The following is a 22,383-nucleotide window of genomic DNA, read 5'->3' on the forward strand; positions in this document are numbered from 1 at the left end:
AACAAATTACAAAAAAGTTTCTTGTTTCTATTCCTGGTGTTCTGGATGTAAACAGGACCTACTACCCAAAAAACAACATAACTATTTCAATTTTATTACCCATGTCAAAAGAAAGTTCATCAATTAGTTCAATTTGAAGTGTCATTTTCTTTTAGAAATTATTCTAGGATAAAGAATATTTTAAATCTCATTTGACAGTACCTGAAATTACCTCTCGGAACTATCTTACACAGCCACTCTGAAATGTTTTCTCAGAATTCAGAGGTTCTGAGCCCATTATTATGCATAGATGTAAACTGAAACTCTGCTTGCCTTGTGCTGGAAACCGTTCACCCAACTGCAAGAAGAAAAACTTCCTGTTTTAATGGAAAAACTAGGATACTTATACTGCAAACACTTAAGTCTTGTTTTGCTAACCACAGAGAAAATATCACTTGTAATCACATTCCCAGTTAGAATTGTCGTAGTTGGCATAAAAAGAGTTTAGAAATCTTTTTTTTTTTTCTTAACTCAAATATCCTTCCACTTCAGAACCACAGTAGAGAGGCAATTACATAGCCATTATTTTACGTCATGCCTGTTTTAATTTTTCCTCCAGTTTTGAGGACTTGGGTTTAGACATAATGTTTCTTATTAGTCCCTTGTAAAAAGACAAATGCAGTGAGGGGTTTATAAACCCAAAGTTGGTTTCTTAAGTACAACACAGTGTTCTTTAAAAGTATATGCAATATATTAAGTGACACATGATGGCAGCAGTGAACAGCACTGGCTCAATTGTCTTTGGATAAAAATCTTCAATATTGTTATAAAGGAGCATTGCTGACTCCAGTGTTGATCTTCATATGAAGCTGACAGAACAATCCACATACAGTATACTAAGATGCAAAACACCAGTGGTATCTTGGCAACAGATTGTCCCATATTCCTACAGGGTTTTACCCACAAAACTTCTTGTTAAGTGAAATGGCATATAGTCACTCCATTTCAGAAGTTAAATTTAATTTTTTCATTTAACGTAAGTTACTTTTTTATTATATTATGGGACATCTTACTATACATGCTATTTCAATTTTGAAACTTGCAAATTCATCTGGTTTTAAGTGTTCATGAAAACTCATGAATTTTCATCAGCAAACTGCCAGTACACAGCTTTAGACTGCTACAACTTCCTAAAAATCAATACATCACCACATTCTGAAACTGCCTTTCACTTCTAAAGATGCATTTGCCTAGTAAGCATTTCTAAACATAGGGTTTTTTTTAAATAAGGAAACAGAAATAGCTTCATTGAAACAGGTACAGAAGTTTCTCAAGCATTAAACACATATGTATTTATCTCTGTCAGAGACAAAGCACAGGATGTTTCTTTCCTAAAAGACAAACGTCTTAAATTTACATAAATATGTGAAAAGAGAGTTAAAATAAAAGCCTTTTTTCATCTTTAATCATAGCAAACTCTGCATGACAATTTTAATGCGCTCAATAGGTCTGGTTAACAATTAGAGTACTAGATTAAAGATTACTTCTGTATGCCACTTTCAATATCATGCTAGGTGAAAAATTTACACCTTAGTCAGAAAATCATCAGGCTATAGATAGTCAATTGCTTGAACAAGTTTAACATGATACTTGTAAATCAGTTTTCAATTCATTCTTGGATTGAAAGAGCTGCCATTTATCAAAAGCAAAGATCAATTTTCACACACCTTAATTTCAGTTACCACTAGGTGTAAATCCATGTGGTTTCAAATTGGATATATTCAAGCACTACAATTAATCAGATTTAAAGCCAATTATTCTGTTATAAAATTATTTAAATTATGATTATGTGTTTTGATCAACATTTAATGTATTGTCTTCTGACACAATAAGTGATTGATAACATAAATTACATAATTTATTCACACACGTGGGGGTTAAATAAGTAAAAATAATGGAAGTGTGAAAATCTGTGGCTTAAGGAATACATTCCCCACACAGTATCTGACATACAGTTGCTTTCTGGAGGAGTACATTCCTCAGTACTCCTGCATAGCTGTTCCTCAACTTTTGGTGTTGGCCACATGGTAACACTTTTTTTTTTTTTGTAAGAGTCTAAGCTTCTAACATGTACTAACCATATGATACGCTAATATATTTATAAGTGGATAGATTACTTTTCCCTAAAACAATCCATTCTACATCTTGAATTCTTAAACTACATGCCCTGTCATATTACATGGACTACCACTCAATCCTCATTTCCAACCTCTCCCAGACAACACAGTCACATCATCTCCTGATTCACACTGCTTGTATTCGCAACTGCATTCTCAACGAGGCAGGCACATTCACACGCACGCGTGCCTTCCAAACATGCAGGGCAACTCCAGCTGCAAATCCACTGAAGGTCGGCAGACGAGAGAAGAAATGCAGCATGCCCAATTTCCTACACAAGGCTTGGGAAAGACAGGGAAAGAAGAATAATGGGACATTACAGATGTGAACATAGTGCAGCTGTGGAAGCAGCCAGGACCTGATTTGGCATGCTAAATGGACACAGGGTAACGGGTCAGAAGACAAGGCAAGGAGGAACCAGGGAGGCACGTATTAATGTCATCTCAGCAGCTCCCAGTCACGTATCTTGCCCAGAGGCTCCTGCCCTTGCCAAGCATGAACAAGCCTGTCCCCACAGTTACTTCTCATGTACCCCTGCTGTTCTCTGCTTCTCAGGCACACACAATGGAAAATAAGGAGTTAATAACAGGTGATCTATAGAAAGCATACATCAGCAGAGGACGAGAAGAACATTTAGGCTTTCCTGCTGTAAACTGGACCTGGCTAGGCTTCCTGACATGAGTATCTGAAGAGGGGTGAGGCATGGCAGCATCCCAGCACTCATGGACTTGAGTTCACAATGAGGTAGCTGATGCCTCTTTCTCTTCTTTGCCTCGATCTATGCCATAGTTCTGAGGATCATAACCTGCAGTTTGAGAACTACTATGTTAGTAACAGGACAGAATCATTAACAGATGGCACATAATAGGAAGTGGCGTATTTCACCCTTCTATTGTCCCATCAAAATGAACTAGATACATGTTTCATATCCTAAACAAATTTTTCATACTAAAAACAGAGCCCTTACACAATTCTGATTTTCTGAAGTGTACTATATTATCCTAAAGTCTTCAGACTTGCAGATAACTCTATAATTCTGAACAAAGGTGCAACCACAGCACAGACAGGCAAACAGATGCTTTCATCCAACTACCATAAGGAGGAAAGACAGATACACATTCTGCAAACAGCTGTGCTGGCAGAAAACATTATTGAACCATGTGCTCATCACTCTTCTACTAGAAGTTACCTTGCTTAAAGATATGTCAAAATAGGCAGAATTAACTTAAACAGTTTAAGCAGTGAGCCCTTCTACACTATTTTATTTTTAATGAAGCAGGTCAGGAAGCACAAACAGATTTGTTAGTGCTAGCAGAACAGTCACAATGAACTACAGGAATGCTGACAGTAGTAACACCCGCTATTGGCATAGGCAAACAAAATGGTAAATTCATAGTGCTGAAGTTTGAGAACAGGCTAGGAAACAGTGCACCAGCCTACTGGAAATCACTGTTAAATATTCTTGTTACTAGTTTGCATTGAAGTCATATCACTATACCTTTGCTGTAGTAATGCAATCTGCATTAACTAAATAAAATTTGCATACTTATTACGATTCTGCCGTTAATTTGTTAGACATAGCCTGTATGATCATATCAAAGTTTGTCTTTGTGGGGAGAAAAAGTTATCAGCACGCTTATACTTATTTACTTTGAAATGTATTCAGTGTTTAGTGACAAACAGAAAGTGTACTTTCTACAGTGAAAGTCACCGAAAGTAAAATGGAAATACTAGGTAGGATCTTCAAAAGCAGATGCATGACTTAAAACCAGAAGTCCTCTTGAAGCAGAAGAATATTTATGCCCCTGAACCACATATGCATTTTAAAAATACCATCTTGTTTGTATAATTTGTATTATAAGTTACTGTCCGGTCAATTAACTCCTATAATTAAGTGACTATCCAGCCCTTTACCTGATATAGCAACCTTTGCTTTGCATGCCACTCGGTCTTTTGTCTGATTTTCTGAAAAGCTGCCAAAAGAAGAAAAGAAAAACGAGGTCTGAGATCTGTGCATTTAGACTTCTAAAACTCAATCCTTTAAACATTAAAAAGTGTCAGGGTTTTCATATTATAGCTCATTTCAAATGCTTTTCTTTAAAGTTAAATTTGGTATCTCTGGTTTAAGATATGAGTCATTAGATTCTTGAGGATAATCTGGAAAGAAGGTACACCATCAATTTTCTTAATTCCCTAGAAGATTTTACTCCAAAGCTTATTTAACCTGGGTATTAAAAGACAAGTAGATTCATTTTCCTTGTCTTTTCCAGCTCCAACAGAATCAAATATGTCGATGTCGTCAACTTTTCCCCTTCTGTACACATCAATGAATAAGCAACTTAATTTATCAGTTCTATTATTGGTTAGAGAATTGCCACCTCCTCTATTAATAGAGACCAATTACAAAATGTTGCATCGTTAATATTATGATTTTACATACAGGCAGACAGTTTGCTAAAGTGGTCAAAGTGTAGATCTCAAGGTCAACCTTAAATTGAATCAAAACAATCTGTAGATAATGAGTAACGATGTATCTGCCACTGCTCCTAACCAAATAAGGTGAAACGAAAATTTCTAACTGCTACCAATATCCTGACTTGCAGAGGCAGTATAATATCTTCAGAACTTACAGATTAATGACCCACGTAACAAGAAACAGGGACAAAATTAACTTGAAAACCCTAGAATTTCTCTCAGCCATCATCATCTTATCTGGATTAAGCTTTAACCACATTCCAGTCTTTAGCAAATACTGAAAAAAGAACTGCAAATGCACTATCAGCTATCAAAGATACGATCTAAATGCTAGAAAAATAACTCTATAGCACACATCTCTTGTAATGACCTCCACTGACAATTCAAAGGATCCCTTAAGACAAAACTCTAAGCAATGCATGACAGACACAAATCAAGTAAACAATAACAGCTGACTATGAGTGTAAGAAAACAATACAGCTGTTCAGATATACCTCCAAGTATCTCTGCCCTGTTCTGGACACGTGCCATCACCATTCTCTGGTCACTGATATCAAAGATTGGGAGTTGAGTAAATCAGTATGTATACACACTTGATATTATTCCATCATTCAAAAACATAAATAAAAGACGAACCACTATAGAGGTCTTCACCTTAGTAGGAAAAAGCAATACAACTGCAATAATTACAGAACACCACAAGTTATAACTGCTAGTTTTCAAAATCAGCTTTCACGATAATAGTTGATATCATCAGAAAATGCAATTCTTGCCTTCAATGAATTTCTCCTACAAGACCATATTTCTGAAAGCAAAAAGTAGCAGGACTGTTCCTATGGATACAATTAACTGAAGCTAAGTATGTACTTGAAGAGTTTCTATGCTAAATTGCAATATAATATTTCATTAAAGTAATAACCTGAGACCAATAGTATCTCTGCACCATGATTCTCAACATTGCACCCAAAGTATATTCCATTAGGCAAAAAATTATAACATTATTCAAACAAACCATGTATACTTTAGCTCATTCACGAGTAATAATGTGAGAATATTTTCAACTAAACTGATTTTTCTTCTTATTTATTGTTGTATTTTTTATTACTTTGCTGTAGTTAACAGAAGTGGCCAGCAGAGGGTACCAATTAACCATGATGATTCCATCATTAAAGGGACCTCAATAACAATTGAAACAGAAGTAGAAATAGGTGTATTCTGAGTCGGATAGTTTTGGTTTGTTCCTTCAGACTTGGTTAGGTACCTTCTCGTGTGCTAAAGGTCATCAGAAAAGACATCTATTGCATTACCTGATACTCAGATGCTGAATTATAGTTTAACATCAATAATAAAATCTACACAGAAAAATATGACTTGTATTTAATTTTCTGAAGTAAAAAGAAGATACCGGAATGGTCTTATAAAGTAAAGTTTTAAGGCAGCAGTAATGTATGTTTGTATGGGGGAAGACAGAAGGGTTTAAATCTACTTTCCTCGACAGGCTGCTAAGAATTCACGTAAGCAAAAGCCTGCTTCACAATGCTCCATTGGAATTTGAGCTGTTACTCACCGTTCTTCGGTCCTGCATGAGATCAGCTTTTCTTTTCGATTCTGTAGCTCTGTCCTGTATGCAAGTATACGAGCATTGCAAACCATCAGGTTTTTAACCGCTTGCAAGAGCTGGTCTCTTTGTGTGCTCACTGCAAGTAGCTTACAGATGCCTTCTCGCATCAGGATTTCAAAGTTAATCTTCTCTTGGATGCTGCATTCCTAGATATGCAAAAAACAAAGGACTAAACAAAAACCCAACTAACAATAACCTGAATTTTTAACAAGCTCTACTTATTTCACAGTTGGGATAGAAAACCCTGGGTTTTCATTATAAGCAGCCATTATGACAGTTACTAAATGTAAAATGACGGTTCTCTCTTCAGGAACAAAAGAGTAAAACACAGCATGTAACGTTCACTATATCCATTATACATGCAAATTTCAAACCAGGTAGTAACATTAACTCACTGTAGCATCTGAAAGTTACTAAAAATTTATATACCTCAATGTGTCATTCATAGGAAAACAACACATGGTCCCCTCATATGGTCATTGAGAGGCCTAACTGAACAAAGCTTACAAATTAACATCCCACTTTTTACAGTGATCCCTACTAAAATAGACTCTAAACTCAGGAAAATGCCTGAAATACTTTAAATCAGAAATTCAATTTCATTATTTCTTTGGCCATCTTAAAAAGGGTTAAAAAATGTGTGGGTTTCACTTCTGATTGATACAGAATTCAGATAACCCAGAAGCAAAAAAGGGAGAATATCCCAACACTTGAATGTTTCAGGCCGTGAACAGAAAGTCAGACAGCTGTGGTAGCTTCAATACGACACAAGGATCACTCCCTGCCTGATGGCACAGCCACGCACACTTTTCATTCAAAAGTATGAATTAATATAGACTTGCCTGTCAAGTCACTAGAATTCTGCATCACTTTTTTTTTGGGGGGGGGGGGGGGGTGTATTTAAGGTATTATAAGAACTTCTGGGAAGTCAACTCTTTCCTACCTACTTTCAGAGAAAATAAACACTTAAAAATGTGCATTATTCCTCACTTGCCACTTCTAAGAGATCAATCCACAGCAAGACAGAAGATAATTAAGGTGGAGGATCACAGACAGTTTGCTGTCTCCCAAACGTGCACTAGATGCCACTGATGACTCTGATATACATTTCTTTATTATATGGCCATCCCTGGCCAAATCAAATATTTCTGACACATAAAAACCAGAGTGTTGTTATTGTATTGCAGGGTTGCTTTGCAAATACATTGCAAGTCAGTGATGAATGAAGCTTTTTCAACACTGAGCAAGTGTCCCGACTACCTCTGGAATTAAATGCATGGTGTCAGTTTTCAGTTTTATAGTACATCTGAACTCAAAATAAGTGCTTTGGGGATGGATCTATAAGCAATTGACTGAAACTCATGGTACAATAATTTGAATTTACAAGTTCAGATCCCTTCAGCAGTATAAGCCTCTTGTTCTATTTCCCATCTCTTCTGTTAAAGGCAGCAACTTCATTATTGTTAAAATGGGACATAGAGCCGTACAGAAGCTTCTTCTGCCCTACATCAAGAGCCAGCAAGTCGCTAAGCCCACGTACACAAACATAGTTCCTCGTTTTCCTCAGGTAATAAAGGAGGTGGGTTCCCCCCCTCAGGATGATAACGACCCCAGACTTGTGTCATCAGGCAAAGCAAGACATACAGAATTTGTCAGTATTTAAGACAATTAAGTCACATGGTGGGAACGTAGATGATGACTAGACACCACCATGAAGGAGGACACTAATAAAGTACAGAGGACTCTCCAGAAACTAAGAACTCTCAATCTGAGACCCCATGAGAAGCGTTTGGAACATGCACAGATTACCACACCACCAGCGGGTTGTTTGGTGGTGAATAGCTCCCAAAGCGGACATCAGAGATGTTCTCCATAGAAGTTCTGCTGGTATTCCCTACAGCTGACCTACAAAGGCCTGGGACCCAGTATGGCACTAACAGACTACCCTAGATTCCCCTCCTCATGGATTTCCTATCCAAATTTTCAGCCTCAATCAGTGCAGGACAAAGTAGTGCACCAACACCTCCACACTCCCAGTACCTGCTCTTTAGACACAATTTTTCTCAGCTCTCATCCCAGAAGGAAAGGAGAAACAAAGAGTTTTCAGCAATCATCTTTTACTCCCAGTCAAATTTTACACAGCTATGAAAAGCTAAGCAAGGCCCATAGCTGCCCCTAAGAAATAATTACTCATTCTTTGAGCCTAAACTAATACATCAGCTGTTACAAAGCTGAATTTCATCTCAGAAGAGTGTAATAGTACTTCCCACTAACATCTCCCATGGTAACAGGCCTCTGCACTGCTGCAGAGCAGAGCACAGCTCCTCTCCAGGTCTATCACCCAGTATATAACTATGGTGAGCAAACAAACCCTCCTAATTTGGGGCATCTGCATGTAACAGTACTGCAGCTTTCAGAACTACACAAAGGATTTAGTCCATGCTACTTCTCAGTCAGCCTCACATAAAATATTCTAGACTAGCATTAAATGGTTGTTGGGCCATACCTTATAAAATTGCACCATATAAATCTCATCTAAAGGAATGACTTAGCAGCCTGATTTGGAATCTATGAAGTTCTTTGTGTCTACCAAAAAAAATTGGTCAGCTTTTTCTTTTTTCTCTTTCAGTTCCTTCTAAAAATACGAGCACACCATCTGGACTTGGAGGAATGACACAGCACTGTTTTGCCATATGCTACCTACTAATGCACTGTTTCCCTTGCGGTCTCCATCCTTCCCCCACCAGTTGCAGCATAACATGGACAAGATTACCAACAGCTGCTGAGATTTTCAGCCCCATACTCAGGAACTGCCTAAGCAATACTTTCAGAAAGAGTCTTTGTATTCCTCACCTAACTATACACAGAATATAAGGAATTTTACAAGATTTCTAGCTTTATGTAGATGAGGGAGCCACAAAACAAACAAATTAAAAAAAATCCAACAACAGCTAGGAGAAATTATATGGATACTGCTGAAAGCAGGACAGACTGAAATTTTACTTTGTCTAATTGACATCAAATATAGGCTTTCAGAATCTTATCCCAAGGTGCTCTTTTGATTTATTACCACAGTGGCTTACATCTAAAACCCACAGCTCTATTATATTTATTTAAAATAAGCAAGTAGTCAGGCAGCAAGTACTCTTCTAAAACAGAGGCCGTGAAGTCAAGATACTAGCTTGGGGACATTTCTACCTAGACACAGGAAGGAGTAGTTGCTGCAGCTGACAGCAGTTTTACAGACACAGCTGAGTTTAGCTCATTCAGGTTTTTAAGTGATTCGAGGTTTATTAAAAAAAAATTAATAGGAAAACCAATGGTTAAGAGATTAAAGACCTAGAAAGGATCAGGTTCACGCTCCGAGACCCTGAGGAGAGCGAGCAGAGAGCTCACCCACCTCGGCCCGGGCTGCCTGCTTTCGCCAGCGCTGCTCCGCCGGAGAGCCGCGTTACCGCACCCAACACGGGCCGCTACCCCCGCCCGACCGGGGCCGGCTCACTCGCGTAAAGCGGGCTGCCGCAGGGGCCGTTCTCCAGCTCCGCAGGCAGGCCGCAACGAGCACGCCGAGCCCGGAGGAACGCGGGCTCCCTACCGCCGAGGCCCGGTCCGAGCCGGGAGGAACGGGCGCTGATCGGACCGAGCTGTTAACGGACGGCACCTGCGCCGGGCCGCCGCCTTCCCCGTCCCACACCGCCTCCCTCCCCGCCCGCGGCTCACCGGCTCCTCACCACCAACGCCCAGCACGCGCCGCCGCATCCTCCTCAACGGCGCCTCGTTCAAAACTCCCGCCCCCAGCAACGGCCGCCGCGGCCCCGCCCACCGCCCGTCCCTCCGGCTGCTCGGGGGACGTCCGCGCTTTGCGGCGGCCTTGGGCTTCGGCCGCCCACGCGCGACACCGGCGCGACACAGCAGGCGGTGGCGGGAGGAGCGGGGCAGAGCCGGCCCATACCGCACACACACACCCTCCCCCCCAAACACACACACCCCTCCACGGGACGCCCAGGTTATTAACCGCGAACGCCGCCAACGTCCCTAAAATCATCGCTCTGATTCCGCAGATAAACGTGCAGCCGTGCGTCATTAACCATTAGTAGTATTAACGCCATGCTAGAATAGCGAGTGTTGAATAACAAAAGTTCAAGACAATACCTCTCTTGGCTCCCGGTTTCTTTGTTCCTCGTTAATTTACTTTTCGGAAAGAGGCCGACGCTAGCCGTTTCTGCCCAACACTCCTAAGAGGGCCGGCCGGAGAGGCCCACAGCCGCTTCCCTCGGCGCTGCTCCGCAGGCCGCACCGCTGCTCGGCAGCAAGCCAGCAATCCTGAACCGCGTTCCTGCTTTTCTGCACTTCCTTTAATTACGCATCTTTAATAACGATGATGGTACTTCAGTAGCTGAGCTGCTGGCATGTACTGTGAAAAGTATATTACACTAGTATATATCAAAATAAAAGTGCATTAATTATTCATTGGGTTGGCTGGAGAGGAACGGGAGCCATGTCTCTTTTCTGCTGCTGCCAGTTTTGCAGCTCTGGTTGCCTTCAGCAGATGCAACGAATGAGCCAAAATAGTGTCTCCCATCCATCCCTGGTTTCTTGGCTTTCCTCGCTGAATTCCTCCTCGGCGGGTGATGGTCACAAGCACGGATCCTCATTGCTTCGCACGTGGCTGTCAACATTTGTGAGAAGTAAAATGTGCTGGAACGAGTGAGATACACAGTGTTGCTAACAGCTTTCTACAGAAGACACAAGTCTCCTGGCTAACATATGCTTATTTAAAATATAAGACAATGCAGTTAGAAGGGAAAATGTGAAAAGCCTGGTTGCTTCATCAGGATTTCATGTAGGTGCTTGGTGGCTCTGTTTGCCCCCCGACATTTACAACCAGGGAACAAACACAGGGGGACAGCCTTCAAGGAAAATCGTGAACTTCTGGACCAAAAGTGTGTATTCCTTGGTGGAAAGCAGAGGACAGGGAGCTCTGCTTCCCTCTGAAGTCTCACCTCAAGGCACAGACGGCAGCAGCAGTTGTTCAGCAGTTCCTGTCTCCGTCTTGGGCCATGTTCCTGCGGGTACAGAGGCATTCAGATATGAAATTATTCATGAAATACCTTCATAGCATCCTGAAGTCTTCTGTGCACCATTGGCAGGACACATGCCGCAACTGGAAAACTCTACCCTAGGTTACAGATTTATAGACACTGTGTTTTTTTCCTGGTTTTAGTTACTTCCCCACCCCACCCCCGCCCTGTTCTTTAGCTACTGTGACTTTCTGAAAAGAAGTCTTGCACTTCGTCCAGTGGAGAAATGCCATCAGGGAGCCAAAAGGCTTTTGCTTAATCAAGGTGTGATCCTTACAAGCTGCGTATGGACAACCAAGATATCTAAGAGTGGGTTTGAGGGGAGATCGAAAGGAAAGTCTCCATGTAATCCTGGTGCTTCATGCATCACAGCAGAAGCCTTGCGTTCCCATCTCAGCTACAGAATTCAGGATTTCAGACACATCTAGAGACACCCATCAAAAGAGGGGAGAACACAAGATGCCAAATCAGAGTGCCTTTTTGCTTCACGGTAGGGAGTATCTCTTAAGGTGTGGTCTGGCCTCTCCTGAACCAGTCAGAGATGGGATTTGAGCCTCAAACATCACCAAGTAATTTTCTGGTCTACAGAGCAAAACCAGAAACAGGAACACGTCACGGAGATACCATTCCTGGAACTGAAACCAAACAAGGGAAAGTCTCAAGTTAACTGAACTGCTTTATTGTTGAATCAATGCTTGACCAAAGTGAGGAGGAGCTCCAGTCTCAACAAATATCAACGCCTGAAGCCCTTTGATGAGTTTTATGTAAACTATGCAAGCAGCTGGAAATGATAGCCTTACCATAGAGATAAATAAGGAAAGAATCACTGTAATTGTGCCTTACCAAAATTCATTCACCAACTCACAAGATGGTGCGCTACCACAGAAAACTAACACAACACGTAAAAGTGACACACTGAAACACTTTCCACCCAGCATCATCCCAAGCAGTTCAGCACTCCAGGTTAGACTCTAGAACAAACCTACCAGTGCAAGTTTTCCAGAAACGCTCCCTGCGAGACTATCGAGAGCAGCTGTCTCAGGTGTGCGCCAAAAGGCTGTTGTCAAAAGTGGTGGCAATGTGGATGCAATAAATGTCACTGCAAAATAACAAGTTATGCCCCAACTTATTTCAGGCAATCAGCATCTCTAAAGCCATTTTTGCTGGTGGTGTAGACAGCTTCCAGGAATCTGTGGCAGCTTTCCAAGAATTTTAGATGCTAATTAGCATGGCTTTGCTGTACAGTCTGTTCAGCAAATCCTAGTCTTAATAAGTCCCAAAATGTGACTACTAATAGCGTAAAGAGCCTGTGCCTGCAGCCCTTACACATTCCTACTGACATTGACTTGCACTGGAACCCTTAAGAAATCAGTGGGAGTTAAATGTGTAGGACTCAGCCCTAATTAACATGAATAGTATCTTCTCAAGCTCAGTGCATATCTGCTCCTGAGCTGGTTCAAATGCCCAGTTTTCCACTACATTAGAAACATGTTACTGCAAAGCCTGGCCTTTCACGCTCTTGTACCTGCTTCTGCTTTGGTCCTCCTTTGCATTCAATTCCTAGACACATTTGATTTTTCTTAATAAAATCAAGCTTCATAATTCAGTCGATCTGTCAGATGCTTAATTAAAAAATTAAGCATTTCACCAAACTTCTAGCCCTTTCTCTTAAGGGAACATGAGACTGAGGCTTTAAATGGCATTTCTGCAGGTGGTGTTCCACAGTCCAAGCCTAACTCCAGCTACACTGTCCTGCTGTTCCAGCACACATACTAACTTCAAATGAAGAAGGCTTTATGCCATCTATATTATCCAGAGATTTGGGATTCAACTAGAATCCTGCTTCCTAATTTAAGAGTAATCCCAGCAGACAGAAACAATAAAAAAAGGAAGCATTGTAACCACCGCGTTTTCTTCTCCAGACAAGCCTCCACTGAAGGGCAAAGAAACCCAAGGCACAACGTACAAAACAAGGAAAATCCTGTGCAGTCACTGCTGCGCTAGTGCAGAGAAGCCAGAACGGGGTAGGGTGAATTAAACAGGGGATCTATATCCTGCCTTCTGGGGTTTCTTAAGTGAAACATTTTTTTTTTCAGATGAATCACACCTTCACACCATCCTTTTATTTGCCACTCTATTTGCATTGCAATGCAAAGCATTTGGCTTCTTTCTAGTATTAGGGAAACTGGATAGCAGAGGAAAGATCATTGTCTGTCTAAATCACTGTTCTGCTCGAGTGTTACATCAGCATATTATTTTAAATGTTAGGCCCATCATTTTGGTTTAGCAGGTACAAAATGTCTACACCTACTCTTGACAGCACTGCAATATTTTTCTTAATTTCTTAGTTCCCACAGCTTGCTACACCTACTCCTTGAATATCATCAGAGTATGCCAGTAGAAATCTATTCAATTCCTATTCAGATTTATCCTAAATGGAAATATATGAAGATTTGTACTGGACACATGAAAAGAATTTGCAAGGCTTTTTATAACTGACTTCTGCTTATTTAAACTGAAAAGCAAACTGTTGCCATTGATTGCGACTGACTTTGATTGCCATGACATGTGACCATTATAGATTGGTTAAATGGGCAGAGACTCTGGGATTTAGGGTGTTTACCTGAATGCTCACTGAAGCCAGGGCTAAGTTAAAAAGCAAAATTATTAGCCGCACTAACTCATTTCTTCATTTCAGCCTGCTGAGGTCAGTTGAAGTCTTTCCATTTGCTTAGCTGGGCAGAAGGTCAACATATAGTCGTACAAAACAAATTAAATATGGGTAACTACCTTACTGTCATGCTCTTCTGCTTCAGTTTTGATTGGGTAAGGTGAAAATTAACCATCTAGCCAAAGATGGTGAGCTAAAGCCTAACCCTATCAAGGTGAAAGCAACAGCATAAGAAAAGCTTGTTGGCTCCATTTTACCTAACTGCGCAGTGTGAAGTAGCTATCTTCTCTAAGGTAGTCATGGAGTCAGTCATTGAAGACGTCATCCTAAAACATGCACGTGCCTAAATTAGCTAGGATGCATCATCCTTACCTTTCTCTAATTAGATACAGAGGCCAGAATAGCTTAGAGTAAACTCTTATTATTTCAGGTGTTCTCAGATTAATTTTACCCTGAGAACTTGCTCATCTTCTGCTCAAGGTTTTTTAATATTCTGCAGTCCTCGTTCAAGTGCTCCAGATGGCACCAGGGCCACGTCTCTGTGCGATGCCATCAACAAAACATTGATACGAGGTGCTTCAATGAACTATTTTGTTGATCATTGTATATTCCTGTAGGATTTCTAAAAGAAACTGTAAAAGCCTGAAAAAGTGCAAGGAATTGTTCTTCCTTTTTCCAGCTAAAAGTCCAGAAGCTAGCTCCTCCCAGTACTCTTGATGTCAATCCCATATTGAAATGCCTCCAGATTAAAGTACTGTAGCCTCTTTAAATCACCACGTATGAGATAAATGCACTCAAAATGCATGTCAACAGAAATAGTAAGTTACAAAAAATCCATCCCCATGTGAATCTGGAAAACAATTTCTGAGATCAAACCTGAAAACCTTAAAAATCAAATTAAACACTGCATGACTTTAAACTGCAGTTTGATGATCCTCTATGTCTTAAAGTTGCTCAACCACAAGACAAGTTGTGAAGTGTGGTTAACTGAGGTAGACCAGTCACATGTACTGCTCTGTTTCTGCTTGGGAGACCACGGCCATTGGTTTTGAAGCCAATTCACATGTGGTCCCCACATAAGTTCAGAATCAACCTCATCAGAAGTATCCTGTTGGACAAGGATCCTCACAGGTGATCAACAGCTTCACTAGAAGCCTTCCTCCAGCTGAGAAGACACTTAATGTGGGGACACAGTGTCTAACAAAGCATGAGCTTTGCAGCCTTTCCCTAAGTTTAGAAACTTATATAGTCTCTCTTTCCTATGTGACTTCCTATCTCCACAGCAATTGAAGGAACAAAATTATCTTTAATTCCTTCCAACATCAAAGCTGGTTGAAATTGGCTACTTGGATCCATTGCTAATAGAGGGACATTTACACACACAGAGAAATTACGGACATACAAAAATGATACTGCCATGTAAACGCAGAGAGGTCCTGTCAGCTGCTCAGCATTAAAGGGATGTTCAGTACGAAGAGGATTTCTTAGAGGTTCTACACTGGCAGTCCCATGTCATACCTTTATACCAGGATTTCTCTGTTGGGTATACAGTCCTGCTTTGATTTCCTGTGCATTTACTGCAGGTGGTGTTTGGTGTGTAAAATATCCATCTGAGATAGCTGCATCCAAATGTTTGCTTGGCAGCCTGCTGGTGAAGCCACTGTTTTGTGTCATGGGACAATCTACCTGGACACTATATGTTCCAGTTTTAGGGCCAGGTCTGTTACAATTTTTACTAATTGGTCTTGCACAGGCAAGTGAAAAGTCACTGGATCATTTAAATGAATTTTGAATTTGACACAGGGAGTAAGTGCACTGAAAATAGCACAAATCTAAACTGCTATATGAGAAAACAACGACAGAAAATCACCTTCCTTTTGATAGCCAGAGGATTGTCGTCTATTGCTGGGACAGCAGATGTAAGCCCACTTCTGATAGCAGTCTCCCAGGAAAAAGGAGAGATTCTCCAGTTAGCTCTCAGGATCAGCAGGTGGATACAGGCTGAGTATTGGCAGATGGTCTCCTTTTTTTTTTTTCCCATACGATTTAGGATATCTCTGCAGAATACAATACTTGGCAAATGGTTTCTGCCTGAAGTGAGTTTGTAGTCTGGACTGATTTTTTTCTAAGTACTGGAGTGTAGGCATCAATGGAGAGAAAAATGGCACAGCAATGTGGTCTTGAGGCCGAGCAACATAGCAAAGCTATGCGGTTTTTGCATTTTTCTGAGTCCTGACTTGGGTAACCAGCTGCATAAATGGGCATTTGTCAGACAGCTCAGGCCAAGAAAGACAGAGCAGCAAACCAAGGATTAAGGCAAATGTTATTTCATGAAAATAACACAGTAAAAACCAAAGAATATGTCATTACTATCAATATACATTTTAAAAGCAATGTAATAACCATTTATGGTTGGAAATTTCTATCAGAGGTATTAAGCCTCTGGTCCTTAAGGAAAACTTGGCTTACAATTATGTCTTGTTTTTCCTGGAAGTAGATACCAAAAAACTATTGAGCAGTTCATCCACTCAAGTGCTTAATGGAATACATCCATAGGGATAAAAGGATTTAAATTTTCGAACAGCCAGTTAATTTTCCATTCTGAGCATCCCTAGTCCGTGCGTCTCCACCTTACTTCCCCCTAAATCCAAACTCAGCTGTGGTTTTCTCCTGCCAGCAGTGACCAGAGGCAAGGCAGTGCCCTTCCCTCTCCCACTTAGGGTGCAATAGCACTGTGAAAAAACTTGCCTCCACGAAACCTCAGAAGAGCCATAATACAACAAAAAGCACTTGCCGCGGCACAGCTGATTCCAGGACCCTGCTCAGGGACGTAAGGCTGTTCCTAGGAATAAGCCCAGTGTCAGAGACTACGTCTTTTATACAGGTGACAGTTTTCTGCTGAATCACGCCACTGTTGGATCAAAATTGTCCATTCACATGTAAGAGGGAGTAAAATATCTTTTTTTCCTAAGGTGGAAAGATCTAAGGAGGGAAACTTGCTGCAAAGGACAGTATGGTGACAGGCAACATGCCTTCTTCAAGCTCACCGCGGTTTCACTGCAGGAAGCCAGTCCAGTTATTTTTTCTGTTACTCCAGTTCCCCTTGAAGTCAGACTGTGGGGAGGGGATGACATTGGGCTATACCTATGTTTTCCTCAATGTGAGATGGAAACATTTCTTGCTAATGACAGTATTTTTTGCCTAATACGACGACCCGCTTTTACTCACCGTTATGAAAAAGCAGAGGTTGAGTAGCAAATATGAGTAACTACATTTTACCTGAGGTTGGTTTGTCAGAGATTTCTATCATCCTTCTAACTGTTTCATGGCCTGTTAAATGAGCTGAGACAACCCTTCATGTCACTGTTAGCATTTCAAATTAAAAATAATGGTAACAATAAATAGCACCTCATGATTTTACAGACAATTTAATCCAGAAGAGTAAAAATAACTAGCTCTGCCTGGATGCATGCATGACTTACACACATGCACATATTTACTTGCTTATTTTAAAAAAACAATTTGAGTTCTAGGAAGCTATTTCTAGCACTTGATTCTAACTGTGTGTTTGTACAGCATCATCAAAATGTAATCAGGCTGTTTAAAGAAAACCCAACAAACATCAAGTACATTTTTCATAATGGGTTCTTTAAGCAGCTAACGTGACACGGGGAAGTTATCCGAGTCTGATCTGGGACACAGAGGGTCACCTTTTTCAGATAATTCCCAGATACGTTTGTGCACTAAGGCCTGCAATAGGCAGTTTTAACCAACAAGTTAAAATCTCTGCTTTCTCATTCTTTCCCTATTTGGGAATGCCTTCCCTGACCCCGTCCATCAACAATCTCTGCAACACTGAGTCATCATACTTACATATATAGATTTTGTGAGGGAAAACACAACCAAAAGCAAACCACTACCTACCACGAAGACCATTTTTACTTCACTTATTTCATAGTGTGGACACTCACACTACAGTCTTAATTTTTTATAAATATCCCTGCTCTGTCATACAGTCTCTTCTAGACCTGTATCAACTTCCACCTTTAAAACACCCAGGAGAGAGCTTTGAAAGGCAGCTCAAAGTCTCTCCCTAAACGTACATCTCTCTCCACACTTCTAGTGAGGGACACGTTCTTTCACACACGTGTGTTGTTACATCTGCCTGCTACACAGACAAGTACGTGCTCTTGCTGAATAGATTTAAACAGGCGATTGGCACCAACCGGCACTGAAGCACCCAGAACTTTGTTGGCAGCTTTCATGCAAGCAGTACACACGTTACTAATCCGAACAGGTTTTTCTCATCACCACTCCAGTCACACAAATTTTTAGGCATTCCTTCTAAATTATCTTACTACGTGGCATCGCTAAGTTGGTGAACAACTACATCTTTGACCATTTTAGGGGTAATAACTTTCATGCATAATTGGCACCATATTGGCTTACATGACGCCAACTGAATTTTACTGTCAGTCATCTCAATGGTTGGCTAGAATGTCATCCATAGCAAACAGGCTTCTCCAGATTACATCTCCGAGGGCTCAGATTTTTGTAAGGGATGAATCATATGTGGTGTGTTCGACACACTGGAGGGAAGGGATGCCATCCAGAGGGACCTTGACAGGCTGGAGAGGTGGGCCCGTGCAAAGCTTATGAAGTTCAACAAGGCCAAGTGCAAGGTCCTGCACATGGGTTGGGGCAATCCCAAGCACAATCCCAGGCTGGGCAGAGAATGGATTGAGAACAGCCCTGGGGAGAAGGACTTGAGGGTGTTGGCTGGTGACCAACATGAGCTGACAATGCACGCTTGCAGCCCAGAAAGCCAAATGGGTCCTGGGCTGCATCAAAGGAAGCGTTGCCAGCAGGTCAAGGGAGGTGATTCTCCCCCTCTACTCTGCTCTCATGAGACCCCACCTGGAGTACTGTGTCCAGCTCTGGGGTCTCCAGTACAAGGCAGACATGGACTTGTTGGAGCAAGTCCAGAGGAGGGCCACAAAGACGATCAGAGGGCTGGAGCACCTCTCCGGTGAAGACAGGCTGAGAGAGTTGGGGTTGGTCAGTCTGGAGAAGAGAAGGCCTCCAGGGAGACCATATAGCAGCCTTCTAGTACCTGAAGGGGCCTACAAGAAAGCTGGAGAGGGACTGTTTATAAGGGCATGGAGTGACAGGACAAGGGGTAATGGCCTTAAGCTGAAGGAGGGTATCTTTAGATCAGATGTTAGAAAGAAATTCTTTACTGTGAGGGTGGTGAGGCACTGGAACAGGTTGCCCAGAGAGGTTATGGAGGCCCCGTCCCTGGAAGTGTTCAAGGCCAGGCTGGATGGGGCTTTGGGCAACCTGGTCTAGTGGAGGGTGTCCCAGCCCATGGCAGGGGGTTGGAACTAGATGATTCTATGATGATTCTCTTGTTAGTAATGGTTTCACCTCTGGACGTTTCTAAACTAAATTTACTGATCTAACCAAATAGCCTGAGTTTAGGATAAAATGTTTCAAGTGAGAACGGGAAGCCGACATTGTGCCCTAACTCAAATCCTGGGCAGCCCAGCAGCTTTCATAGAAGCCTTGGAGAGAAACTGCAGGGGAAATTTCACATGCCGGAAAGGCTCACATGAGTTTAACATAGGAATTAGTCAATCTGGAGATAGCAGCAAGCCCCACTTGGACGGGATCAGTTTGGGCTCCGTTCCTGCTCCCTGTGGGAGGATCCTTGGCTGCAAATTTTATAAAGTTAACAGCCATCTGGGGGCAAGAAATTTCAGGAAAAGATAGAAAGCACCACACCACAATACTTTTTTTCCTTTGGTGAAGATACGTTCTTCCACTTTCCAGCCTCATACGGAGCTAGAAGTGTCTAGTCATATAACCTTCAAGACCTACTCCCTGAAAGACAGATGTGTATGTGAAAACATCTGGGTTTGGGAATCTTTTTACATATCAGCTGTTACTTGTCTTTCAAATGATAAGTGTTGCTATGTTTTCATTGCAGATGTCGCAGTGGCAGGAGCACAATATTTCCCAAGGACTGCGACTTTTATTTATTTTTTCCAAGGATACATATCTATTAAAATTAGCTACAGCATAGTGTCTATTTGTTTGCTACTTGCATACATATCTTTAGTTGCACTTTTTAGCCCCCGAGAACATGTCATTGACTTCAGAGCCTTCTTTTGAAAATAATCTGCTTTGTGTGTAAAACCATTAGCTGAACCTGCTCACATGTTCACTGTGACTGCCTGCAAAGTGGTAAATATTAAAGATGATCCATCACCTTGCTCTGAGCACTGCAGATTTAGCAATTGCAAAGGGTAGCATTCATTATAACAACAACAAAAAATTGTCCTTTGAAGGACAATGAATTCATGCCTCATTTTGCACCACACAAGACATTGTTTTAACATAGGCTATTTGGCACAAAATACCAAGTGTAAACAAAGGCCCATTTCTGCAGCCAGCTAGCATCTAACACGGTAGGTACCATTTAGACAAAAGCAGGGCTGCAACAAGGGACCAGCAATGCCTTGCCTTCATGCTGGCCCCATGTGCTCAGGGGAATTTCACCCTCTGTGTCTAACAAATCTCTGTCCTTGACACATGCAACCTCTTGCAGAAGAGGTGAAGGACTTCGGAAAGGCTGTGCAGCCACATTGCTTTTCTTGCCCAGTTTGAGCTGTTGCTTGACTGCAACATGAATACTGAACATTGCCAGCAAACTAAAACACCAGAGAAGTAGGCTCTTTCATCTCACTAGTGCTTAGGAACTAATAAATGCTCTGTACTTTCCTTCTAAGTCCATCCCTTTATTGTAGATCGTGTCCTCCTTCTCTTCATCATGCAGGAAGCCTGTTGGTTTAAGTGTTTAAGTTATAATTTTGAAAGCCCCATTAATTCCCCCCATTCAGTGTTCTGCCCAGTTGCAGGAACCTCCAGCCTACCAGTCATTCTCCTGGGACAGCAATAGCTGATCCCCCAGACCTTTACACGTAATGCAAACTAGAAAATGAACATCATAAAAGAGAAGAAAGAGGAAAGAGGAGAGAGCATGAAGGAATAGAAGCAAATTGTCCCTAAACATCCAATAAAATCAATATACTTTCAGATGGCATTAAAGACACAGGTCCAAACTGTCTTCTGTGTTCCTATGTGATATTTGGTCTCCGTCCTAGTAGGACCGGGTGGAGGCTTTGCCTGTTTGGTTCAGTGTTCGTTGTTGGCTTGTTCTGCTTTGTTTTCACATTTTGTTGAGTTAGACTGTACTTTAAAGGCAGATTCCTGACAACTCTGATATGAGCTGCTATCACATGGCCTTTGTGGATCTTTTGTCCATAAAAGAGGTAAAACAGTTCTGCCATTCTTTCTCCCTTCTGCAGAAATGCAATTCTCTCTTCCTCAGCATGTTCCTTGTAACAAGGCTGCATCGTTGATATAGATGCACCAGTATAACATTCCTGACAGGAGAATTCCCTACTTTGTATTTGCAAGCAGATAAATACACCCTGACATCATTTTCCATCACAGAAGGGATCTTTAAACAGGTGTGAAAAATGATCCACCCCTGAACATGGCCGCTTGCTGTGCTTTCCCTATGACGCTGATACATCTACTCAAAGCCAAGTGCAACTCCGGGAGAAGGGAATACCTTTGCCTTAAAGGCAACTGGCTCCCACCTCCTCGACAAAAGATATTGCTACAAAAAGCGGGGTCCCCTCTGCCCCCAGCACAGATGTCAGGGATGTGGCAGAACAGGGGAAAGGGAAGCAGAGCCCCACTGCTTCCCACAGGGCTTGGGACTGCTCTCCCACGTGCTTGCATATGGCAGAGGACTGAATCTGCCACCACAGCTTAACACTCTTCTTTTTATGTCTCTGTTTATGTAAATTAAAAACTTTTAAAACCCCCGTGCATAGGATTAGGCACCAAAGCAGCTAATTAGTTATAGATGGCAATTCTCAGTCCTTTTATGGCCCTTTTTGGCACTTTTTTTCAGTTGGGAAATCAGTGTGATTTATTTCACATGTAATTCCTCAAACGTGTAAAGCACGTGGTATGAACTTTTAAAAGCGATGTTCCTTACCATCCAGTGTCCATTGCAGAAAGAACACTATCAGAATGAAGTAGTTTGAAATTCTTCTTTGATGGCGTGCTTTGTACTCTTCTTTCCTTTGGAGAAAATGTCTATATTTTAATAAGTCCCAATGAGGAAAAGGCTTTGCTGTAGGAAGAAATCTTTCTTTAAAGATATTCTGACATGGTTTTTTGCTGTCTGTCAGTCTCCTTTTTTGAGTGGGGCAGCTTCTTCCAAAAACAGATGACCCCTTTCTGATGCAGATTGCATCTAATTGTGGAAGAGCTCTAGGAACAGCAATTGCTGTACACCT

The 22,383-nt window shown here is 41.5% G+C and overlaps 1 protein-coding gene across 3 annotated transcripts in view; it reads right to left on the minus strand.

Moving 5' to 3' along the window:
- The window catches only part of RTKN2 (rhotekin 2), a 38,597-nt gene extending 27,654 nt beyond the window's left edge, over positions 1-10,943 (minus strand). For 2 of the 3 annotated variants that reach the window (XM_075758826.1, XM_075758824.1), the window contains exons 1-3: positions 9,974-10,043; positions 6,200-6,399; positions 4,072-4,130 (exon numbers count right to left, since the gene is read on the minus strand). In XM_075758826.1, the coding sequence (XP_075614941.1) occupies positions 4,072-4,130; positions 6,200-6,399; positions 9,974-10,012 (298 nt within the window). In that variant the 5' untranslated portion in view covers positions 10,013-10,043. Of the gene's footprint in view, positions 1-4,071; positions 4,131-6,199; positions 6,400-9,973; positions 10,044-10,405 lie in introns of those variants that run through there. The other variant, XM_075758825.1, reaches the window with a different exon arrangement.
- Positions 10,944-22,383: the final 11,440 nt, after the last annotated feature.

The sequence above is a fragment of the Balearica regulorum genome, chromosome 7, assembly GCF_011004875.1.
Source record: "Balearica regulorum gibbericeps isolate bBalReg1 chromosome 7, bBalReg1.pri, whole genome shotgun sequence".
NCBI classification, from domain to species: Eukaryota; Metazoa; Chordata; class Aves; order Gruiformes; family Gruidae; genus Balearica; species Balearica regulorum.